Consider the following 10,000-nt stretch of genomic DNA (forward strand, 5'->3'; position numbering starts at 1 on the left):
CTCTTCTACTATGAAGCCATGCTGCTTTAATAGATGCAGTATGTGATTTAGCATCATTCAGCATCCATCTAATTCAAACTGAGCTCATGTTTTCCATGAAATAGTAAAAGTTCTTGTCTAAACATTTGATATGTTTACCCCTCTCTGCTTTGTGTGGTGACAGTACGTCTGTGACAAGTTATTGGAAGTTTATGGGATTGAATGCTCTGCGAAAAATGTCCTCAATCTGGACTCCAGCACTGAGGAGAAATTCAGCAGACATCTCATCTTCTGTCTTCAACAAGCAGCTTTCAAAGACAACATTCATGTTGGTATGTTCAGCCCTACATGGAAAACATCAGCCTGTTAATACCTGCTTAATAGTCATATATTCCATCTGATTGGGATTTTGTAGGGAGGTTCATTCATGCAATTCTTCAGCTTGTCCTGAACAAACCCAAAAATGGAAGCCACCTTGATAATGGAGTGGAAACACGGTTTGTTCTCCCAGACCTGTAAAAACTGCATGTTTTTATTTCTATGTGCTCAGTGTTTAAGGTTAAAATTTTGCACTTATTCGCCCTGAGTAGAACTCAAGCAGCAAGTCCAGAGATGAAGAGGCGTAAAGAGGAAGGGAGAGACCTCAGCTTCCTCCAGGTGAAAAGCAAAGATGGTCGAGACTCTCTCTTTGTGGATCTTGGTGAGGGAAATCAGATTTTTAAAAATTATGTCCTTTTTTTATGTGTAAAGATATGCATTTACACAATTTCCCTTCACGTACCGTGGCTTTTTATTTCAACACATAGGTGTCTATACAAAGAACAGAAATTTCCGCCTGTACAAGTCGTCTAAAGCGGGGAAGAATGCTGCGTTCACTGTGGCAGAAGATAACCAGTGTATTGCCAAACCTGAGAAGGGAACTTCTTTGGAGGAAAGCATTTTCTTGGCCTCCTTAGTGTGTAACGTGAGGTACATTGAGCACAAACAGCTCAGATTCCTGTGTGCTGTGATCTTTTTTTAAAAAGGGCCACACATAATCTCTCCTCCCGTATATCAGCTTCACAGGTCAGAGGATTCTTACATGGGATGTCCCAGAATCAAGTGAGCCCAAAATCTCCCCATCTAAGTCCCAACAAGGGTCGGATTCAGACTCAGGTAATGCTGAACCGAGACCAGAGTTTTTCTTAATCTTCTGCATATACATATGTGAAGTATTCCTGCATGTAGTCAGTTTATGGCATAAATGTTATTGTTGGTTTCACCTCAAAAACCTCAGTGTGAAATGATTTGATTCGTGAAACTTTTTCCCATATATTACCAACAGGTGCACTTTCTGGCTTCCTGTCATCCCCTCACCAAGAAGTGGACAACTTTGTATTAACGGTGGTTAGAAAGGATGGGATACAAGGAAGTAAGTATTATGCAGTGAAAACATTTGCTCGTGAAACATTTCAGTCTGTAGAGTTCATCTGCCCTAAAATTGTGGTTTTCTGACGTGACATCCAGCCGAGTGAAACATTTAGATATTACCGTTTTTTTTTTTTCTTCCTGAAAAGAAAAGTGTGGCAGTTCACATCGATCGTCCTACCTGACGTTTATGATCTCATAAATTTTGACAGGCTTAAGACGATGGAACTACTTTGCCGCAGAGCAACTTCTCGTTTATGACATCGCCAAATACCGCTGGTGTGAAAACGTGGGGCGGTTTCACAAAAGCAACAACATCATGTGAGTGCAGTTTGTTTCCTTCATCTTCTGAAGATGGTCGAGTGTTCTTACGCTTTCTGATTTGGCTCTGTCACCCTCTGCAGGATCGTTGTGGATCTGAAAGAGGATGTGTGGTACCAGAAGTGCCACGATCCTGAATGCAGGAACTTCAGGTCCTCGAGTATGTCACGATCCGAAAGAGCTGCCATACTGACTTGTAGTTGAAATAATTCAAGGAAACATGATCTGACTGTGAGGTAACATCATGTCCCTGTTACAGGTTACCCACTGCCACAAGAGATCTGTATCAGCTACGTCTTGACGCTGGTTAGTTAATTTATTTTAACAGTGTTTTAGCTTTAACATGCATCAGTCGGTAATCACGTCTTCTGTTTCTTACAGGATGAGGAGGACCAGGTGTACCTCATGGACGATGCTGGCAACATTGAAAGCAGCCAGGAACATAAACCCATGGGCCCACAGAGCACAACTCACACAGAGGAGGAGAAATCTGATGTGTGGGGAGATGAACGGGATGATCAGGACTATTTGGAGAGTCTAGACGATTTTGAAGAGAAGAGTGAAGAGATCTCAGACCAGCTCCTGCTCAGTTGTATGGCTGATTTTGATTCCCAGTAGAGCATGAGATTTGTGTTCTTTTGCAGTATTGCATTAAAGACGCTGGCAGCACTTTAAACGTTGCGAAAACATGTAATAAATACTTTATTACATGTGCCGTGGAGACACCCCTGGTTTGTACATAGCTGCAGGTGTTTGTGCTTCTGCTCAAGTGGAGATCCTTGACTGCCTGCTCAAGTTTAAACTGAACATGAACTGTAACATAGCACAGCTGCTGCTCTGCTGCATTCAAAGGAGCCAGCTGAGATGGTTTGGGTATGTGATCAGATCAGCACCGCAGACCACACTAGATTAAATCTTTGACCAAGTTTCTGTTTGAGGTCATCTTCTCCACCATCTCCAGGCTGCCTTCACTGCTCCTGCTAATGTTATAAACACTCCCTGGAAGTACCTGGACAGAACACACACAAATACCACACCGAATGGCAGCATGGAGGACCTTTTTGCTATGAGGTGACAGTGCTAACAACTGCACGACCATGTTGTGTTTATTTGGTACATTTGATAGATACACTTTCCATTATAGCACAAAACTGGACCGTTCTCCCTTTTTGAGATCACAAGTCATTAAAAAAAACCAACTAAACAGTACAGCTTGTGCTGTTAAGAGGTCTTTGACACGATTGGATGTACATCACGATCATTCATCAGTCAGAAAACCGGCATTCACAAAAAACAAACAAATTTTTTTTCAAATGGCTGAAATGAAGACTGCTGATTTTGCAAAGGACATGGAAACTGTTTGATCAACGATAAAAATCACTGTTACTATTTTTACCCCAAATACTTGCAGAATATACAAACGATGGTTGTGCAGCTTCATTCCTCAGCTTTTGGCAATGCAATGTCAGGCATTTAGAAAGCAACAGTGAATATGTTACATGCAACATTTAAAAATAACACCAAAAACAAAAGCCCAAAATCTGTGAACCAACATGATTTTCAGTAGGCTGTTAACCAAAAACCTCATCAAAGTCCTTCATCCGGCAGCACTGAGAAATATGGGAATGCAGGGAAGCTACAGAGTATCTGGCATGGTACCCTGTACACAAATTTTCCAGCAGATACACTATTTACAAAAAGATGATATTAAATATCCCCTTAAATAGATAACCAAAGCATGAAATGTCATGGCATATAAATAGTTAATATCTGTCACTGTTGTAGAAGTATTTTCAAAGATTTTCTCTTGTTGCTCTCACGAATAAAACTAGCAGAAATGTTTTCAGGATTCACCTTTCTGACCGTGAAGTTGTCATACATAAAAGCAGAAGTCAAACTTCCTCTGTGCCATTTTAACCCTTATTCTTGGATAAACTACACAAGAAACTTGGTGCGGGTTCTGCGGATCTCTTTGCCAGTTAGCCAGTGTTAGCTGGGATAATGGATCTGTGTGATTATTGATCAAAGTGGGGATAAAATGCACTTTTAAAATTCATTATCCAATTATCCTGAAAGCTTTTCCCCCATATAACTGTTAAGATTGTCACTTGCAGAGAAAGTGAGACGGATTCCCTCAGCACACTGTTTGGTTCTGGCTGTCTCTGAATGGCTTCCCTATAATACTCCTTGAACTTGGCTTACATCTTAATTTTGGCATAGAGTTCATCGATCTGTTCTCTGAAGTGGCTCCGAAGCTCAGTCCTCTTGGCTTTCAGGGTTGGAGTCAGCAGACCGTTCTGGATAGAGAACATCTCGGGATGTAACACAATGTCCCTCACCTGCAGAGGGGAAAAAAGATAAATGACAGAGCAAACATTGACTTAAGTATTGCTGCAAATAATTTTTAAGGATGCATATATTGCAAAATTCTGGGTCTCTGAAGTGTAAATCTTGCACTGAAACCAGAAAGAGACTCACTCGTGCTTTTTCATGTAAAAAAGATGAGAGATTAGCACAGTCACAGTGACATGTTTGGATCTTTCAAAATAAAACCAAAGTGATTGTGCACCATTAATTTCCTGGCAATATTTTCCTTGAGTGGAAAAACTAAAATTATTTTCCAAATTTACTTCAGTGGACATTCAGTTCAAATGAAGTCTGTTTGTGGGAAGCACTGGCTGTGCTTGAAGTTAGACAGGACCAGTCACCTGTTCAAAAGACTTGAGTCCCGTTTCTTTGCCCAAATTCAAGATGTCCTCCAGAATTGCCTTCTTCACATCCTAAAAGCAAAAGCAAAAAAAAAGGTCAGAAGATGTTACACAGGCATACAGAGTGAGAGTCCATGTTCAGATTGCTGATAGTAATAAATCGGACCTTGTTGTCACACAGCTCAGAGTAAGAGCCTTCAAACCCTTTTTTCTTGGCCCAAATAGGTAAGAAGTCAGGATCGGGCACCACTATCCCCACCAGGCATGCCTTTAAAACACAACATGGACCAGATGAGAATCAAATGCTTCAGACAGACTATTTGTGTAGATTTAAAAAAAAAAAAAAAAAAAAAAAAAAGGAAACAAAAGTCTGAGATTTAAGCCTTACCTGTAAGCTGTCACCATGAACAAACACCTGGGCCACGGGGTCGCTGCGAACATAGATGGTTTCAATTTTCTCTGGGGCGATGTACTCTCCCTGTGCCAGCTTAAAAATGTGTTTCTTTCTGTCAATAACCTTCAGAGTGCCATTCTGCAGGGAACCACAAGAGCAATGTAAGTTTAGGTTTATGCACAGTGATCATCACCATTCGCATCACCACTCAGCCCGTTTTACTCACAGGAAGCCATTTCCCAATGTCACCAGTGTGCAGCCATCCATCCTTATCAATAGCCTCAGCTGTTCTGTCAGGATCTTTCAGGTATCCCTGGAATACATTTGGTCCTTTGACGCACACCTACAACAACCGAGATTATAAATAAGAAGCTGTTTGGTTTGTTGTTCTTGTTTTTATATCAACCCCGCTACATTTTGTTTTTACAAATAGTTTCTCGCTCACGTCCCCGTTTGAAGCCAACATTGATTTCAAATGTTAAAGGACAGCCTCTCCTTTAAAGGGTTTCCTTTTGTTGTATCTAAGGCAAGCTTCTAATTATGTGGTAGAATATTGAATTAAAAATGTATGAGGATAATGTAAACCTCAGGACACTGAGGCTAGTTTCAAAATAATACAATTTCCATGTTAGTTTTATAGAAGAAATGTGTCACTTAAATACATATTGTGGTTCTTTAATATGTTTATAATAGTTTTGCATTTAAATTCTGTGTCGCGTTTTTGCTTCTTTTTCTTTAAAAAAAAAAAAAAAAAAAAAAAAAAAAATTCTGGATCCTGTTACACAAAGTTCATGTTATTAAAACAATAAATTCAGTTTTGGCCTCTAGAAATCTGCTCGCAGCCATGTACCAAGAAAAAAAGACGAGCTTCAGCTGTCAGACAGATGGGCTCACATTTGACTTTAGCAAAACAAGTGCAAGTCATCACCCCTCCACCACCGTGCTGACACCTGGTATGAAGTGTTTGTGCTGATATGCTGTGTGTGGCTTTGCCCCAAACATGAAGCTGTGCATTGTGAGCAAACAGTTTGATCTCACGACTTGTTCAGATGCAACTTTGCAAACCCGACATGTTCTTTTTAAAGGAAAGGAGAAGCTGCCTGGTCTTGGCAACCCTTCTAAAACAAGCCGAGCCTGTTCAGTCTTTTTTTTTTTTTTTTTTAATTATGCTGTGTGTCACAGAGGTGCTCACACCCTTCTGATGATCAGTTGTATATCACCACCTGGCTGCTCTTAATTCCTATAGAAGCAGTAAGCAGTACTTTTTTCTACAGGGATGTATGGTTGTGTGAAAACTGACCGCAAGTCTCCGTAATGGCCGTATGCATTCGACGAATCCTATTCCTCACCTCTCCCTCTCCATTGGCTGCCAGATAATTCATTTCTGCCACATCCACCAGTTTAACAGCATTGCAGGGCAGAGGAGGCCCAACGTGACCTGATGACAGAGCAGTCATAGTGTCGTTTCATTCTTACAAGCATCACTGTGTCTACAAATTGCAAAATTTAGTGAAAGTCTTATATTTTACCTGCTGACCAGTCCCCAGGCATCGACATGGTACAGCCAGCTGTGCATTCAGTCTGACCGTAACCTTCATAAAACTGGAAAACGTTTACGTTATTAATGATATTCATAAACAAAGTATTAAAAAAAATTACAGATGAGATGACTGTGAATGTGGCTCACCTGACAGCCGAGAGCAGCTCTCAGGAAAGTCAGGATGGTCGCGGATACCGGGGCTGCTCCTGTAATCATGAGTCTCACGCGGCCGCCGAGGCTCGCCTACAGTGCAAAACAAACATGAAAGCTCCAAAATGTCAACTCAAAACTAATTTATTATGCAACACAAAAACCGCTGCAGATTCATTTAACAAAATAATTTTGACGAAAAGGTCAAATGTGTGGGCGTGTTTATCCATTTTGTGTCTTTGTTCCTCTTTAGTGTACGTGCTCTTTGAAAGATTGTTAGGTGGCACGTAACATCTCCAAGTGCTTTAAAGTGTTTCGTGTTTACCTGCACTTTCTTGAAGATGAGTGTGTCCCACATGCTGTCTTTTCGGACCACTCCATTTTTAAGCTCCGCCTCTTTCCTTCTGAAGGCAAAATCAAGCAGCCATCTTTTCAGTGGCGTGTTGGCTTGACCAAAAACCTGCAGAGCAATGAGAAATATCCAAATCGTGTTTCGTGCAAAGCAGCAGACCAGAGAAACGGCACTTCTGACCACAAAAGCACATAAACAGCATAAACTGACCTTGTCAAACATGCGGTTGAGGAGGCGGGGGACAACAGGGAAAACTGTTGGCTGGAGTGTTTTCAGATCATCCATCAAGAGTCGAATGTCCCCTTGGAAGTAGCCGATTCGAGCCCCGTGGACGAGTACGACATACTGATGGAGGGGAAAAGATGCTGCTCATTCCAACTTTGACAAATTAAAAATGATATTTTTGACCACACGAGGGCACTAATGCTGCATCTAAACACACTAAGGCGGGGGAGTCACATGTAAGGCACAAGGGCCAGAATCGGTCTGCCAAAGACTCTAATCTGACCTACTGGACAACTGTGGAAAACATGAAGGAGTGCACAAATTTTAAACCTTTAATTGTATAATTCACACTGCTGATAAAACTCAAAAACACATGTATCAAATACTATACGCTAGGCATTAAGGGGTCTCACATCTCATGTCTCACAAACATTATACTAGCAGTCCTTCTCTGCTGACTCCTAAATATTACCTCCACTGATAAATTCATTGTGCATCTTAAGGTAAGCAACATACCTCCACAACCCTCTCAAACATGTGAGCTAGAGGGAGATAGGATACGTGAATGTCATTGGCGTTCAGCATGCAGTTTACCTGCAGAGGAACACACAAAACACATGCAGGTGAAGCACTCTGTACTGTACCTCCACTACACGCTCAAACATATGGGCCAAAGGCAGGAAGGAGATGAGCACATCTTTACTTGAGGGCTTCAGTGTTTCCTAGACGACGCATGAGACCACACAGGACGGGACAGACGAGGGAGCAAGACAGACGGACAGAGGAAAATACAAAGAGGAATCAAGGAGAGGCAACAGGGGCCAGACAGGGATATTAGAGCCATGAGTCAGCTTCATGTTTTTTTCCATCTGACGTAGAAAAAAAACGTATGAGAACAAAAGAAAATGTTTGATTGAACTGTGCCGAATCAGCTTCTACAAAGATGGATGAAGATTTTGGCTTTTTTATTACATTTAGCAAATAAATTCAATGACATGGTTTGTTTTTCTATAATCTACCTTTACATTCGTTATACAACAGGTGGTGTACTTCAAAACGCCATTTAACTTAATTAAGAACTGAGACTTAATGCTTCTTTTTTTTTTTTTTTTTTTTTTTTTTTTAAATCAGGTGTTGCCTTTCTTTCTCATCTTTGATGTTCATTTATCGCATCTTTAAAGGAGTACATGAAAAAAAAAAAAAAGAGGATACATGATTTCTTACAGTCTGATGACAACCTGAAGGCGACCCAGAGCCTCTGTGTTATTATTGTTTGGAAAGGTTTCAGTGAGATCAACCAATTGAAAATATTAGAGTGCCGGTGGGTGGGTTTGTTTACCTTGGTCAATTTAATGAAAGCGCCAGTGTTGCAGACTACGTTTTCATGAGAAATCATTGCACCTTTTGGGTATCCTGAAAGTAAAGTTTAAGCAAAACAAACACAATAAAAAACAATTATGATGATATATAACATAAAAACATAACATTTCTGAAATGTTAACGCAATAACAACCCCGTACTCACCTGTTGTTCCAGAGGTAAAGCAGATAAGAGCCTGGTCATTTGGTTTGGGAGGCTGTAATCACAGAGCAACACTGATACGTCTATTACATTTAAAATACTTTTTTTTTTTTTAAGATGGACACCAGTTGATCAAGCAAATTCATCGAAGTTTCACCAATGACTCTCACTGGAGTAATTTAGTCTAAAAGAAGAGCCTTTAAAAAAAACTCATGTTGTCAGTAGATCAGATAAAGATGGCGTGCTGTTCCTACTCACCACTGGTTGCTTGAGGTTAGCTTTACCCAAGGCCTGGAAACAAAAATGTACAAAAATTAGTACATCTGCAGGAAGTCCTGATAAGGGTCTGATTTCTACTTAGCTCGAACACGGCTGGATGGTTTCAAAAACACAAACAGAAACAGGCTGAAATATTCGAACCAGAGTCGCCTTCACAGTCATTTTTACATGCATGCAACAAAATTACAGTTCTATTCAACAGTGTCTTGATGCATGCTTAATCATCCCGGTAAGGCATTACTCAGTCTCAGCTGACTGCAGGTTTCTTCAACCTTATAAACAGTATATTTGCATAATGACTGAAAATAGCACCACTGTTGAAGAATCGGCTGTGAGGTCAGTTTCTTGATCAATAATATGAAAATGGTCATAAGAATTAATCAAAGAGCATTATGCCATTATGTACTGTTCATAAGGTTGAAGAAACCTGCAGTCAGCTGGGACTGAAGAAGTCACTTGGATGAGTGACGAAACGTTCCTCCCAGTGACAATCTACGTCAAGATGAACAGAATCAACTTTCTGGGGACTACTCTCCATAGTGCAGACATAACACAGAAGATGACACAATTTGCTCTGCACATCAAGAATGAACATTTGTGAAACTCAAAAATGACAAATCCGATTCTTATTCTCACCTCCAGCTCCTTTAAACTCAGGATCTCGATGCCGTTCTCCTTTGCGCGGGTCACCAGGTCGCTGTCAAACGCCTCGATGAGAATAATCATCTTCACCGCTCGTGCTTTTCCGCTGACACAATCCAGAATCATCCGGGCCTTTTCAGGGACATCACAGATCACCGTTGAGATGTCGGCTGTGAAACAGACGGCGCCAAGCGAACCATTAATTTAATCTTCCATCGTCACGGCCCTTGATTTATAAAGCACTCTGACAGTGCTGCAGGCGATATGTGGTTAGTGTGAGATGGTGCCCTTTTTTATACCTCTATCAATAATGTAGTCAATGGCTTCAGCGCCGAGTGTGTCATACAGCGGGACAGCCACCAAGGAGTACGTGTAACAGGCGAGCTCTGTAATGGTCCACTGCACAGAAACAGTATCATTCATTTGAGTTCAGCCGTGGAAAAAAAGGAAAAAGAACAATAAACAACTTGGTAATGCTACAA

General features: G+C 40.9%; 2 protein-coding genes across 5 annotated transcripts in view; one reads left to right on the plus strand and one right to left on the minus strand.

Annotated features, from left to right (window-relative positions):
* The window catches only part of primpol (primase and polymerase (DNA-directed)), an 8,361-nt gene extending 2,799 nt beyond the window's left edge, over positions 1–5,562 (plus strand). For both annotated transcript variants that reach the window (XM_086295640.1, XM_086295639.1), the window contains exons 5-14: positions 164–311; positions 395–476; positions 570–679; positions 786–948; positions 1,037–1,134; positions 1,304–1,390; positions 1,599–1,707; positions 1,791–1,867; positions 1,967–2,013; positions 2,089–5,562. In XM_086295640.1, coding sequence (XP_086151766.1) covers positions 164–311; positions 395–476; positions 570–679; positions 786–948; positions 1,037–1,134; positions 1,304–1,390; positions 1,599–1,707; positions 1,791–1,867; positions 1,967–2,013; positions 2,089–2,325 — 1,158 coding nt within the window. In that variant the 3' untranslated portion in view covers positions 2,326–5,562. The remainder of the gene's footprint in view (positions 1–163; positions 312–394; positions 477–569; positions 680–785; positions 949–1,036; positions 1,135–1,303; positions 1,391–1,598; positions 1,708–1,790; positions 1,868–1,966; positions 2,014–2,088) is intronic.
* Positions 2,796–10,000, minus strand: part of acsl1a (acyl-CoA synthetase long chain family member 1a) — a 20,284-nt gene continuing 13,079 nt past the window's right edge. For 2 of the 3 annotated variants that reach the window (XM_086295637.1, XM_086295635.1), the window contains exons 6-21: positions 9,818–9,917; positions 9,513–9,688; positions 8,856–8,888; positions 8,601–8,652; positions 8,416–8,489; positions 7,721–7,798; positions 7,062–7,196; positions 6,825–6,959; positions 6,497–6,592; positions 6,339–6,411; positions 6,159–6,247; positions 5,036–5,152; positions 4,804–4,947; positions 4,582–4,683; positions 4,416–4,487; positions 2,796–4,046 (exon numbers count right to left, since the gene is read on the minus strand). In XM_086295637.1, the coding sequence (XP_086151763.1) occupies positions 3,906–4,046; positions 4,416–4,487; positions 4,582–4,683; positions 4,804–4,947; positions 5,036–5,152; positions 6,159–6,247; positions 6,339–6,411; positions 6,497–6,592; positions 6,825–6,959; positions 7,062–7,196; positions 7,721–7,798; positions 8,416–8,489; positions 8,601–8,652; positions 8,856–8,888; positions 9,513–9,688; positions 9,818–9,917 (1,617 nt within the window). In that variant the 3' untranslated portion in view covers positions 2,796–3,905. Of the gene's footprint in view, positions 4,047–4,415; positions 4,488–4,581; positions 4,684–4,803; positions 4,948–5,035; positions 5,153–6,158; positions 6,248–6,338; positions 6,412–6,496; positions 6,593–6,824; positions 6,960–7,061; positions 7,197–7,592; positions 7,671–7,720; positions 7,799–8,415; positions 8,490–8,600; positions 8,653–8,855; positions 8,889–9,512; positions 9,689–9,817; positions 9,918–10,000 lie in introns of all 3 variants that reach the window. The other variant, XM_086295636.1, reaches the window with a different exon arrangement.

This window comes from Aulonocara sp. 'chitande type north' Nkhata Bay, linkage group LG6 (genome assembly GCF_057382095.1).
Source record: "Aulonocara sp. 'chitande type north' Nkhata Bay isolate Kocher_YH1m ecotype deep benthic linkage group LG6, A_spYH_male_GT1.1, whole genome shotgun sequence".
Taxonomy (NCBI): domain Eukaryota; kingdom Metazoa; phylum Chordata; class Actinopteri; order Cichliformes; family Cichlidae; genus Aulonocara; species Aulonocara sp. 'chitande type north' Nkhata Bay.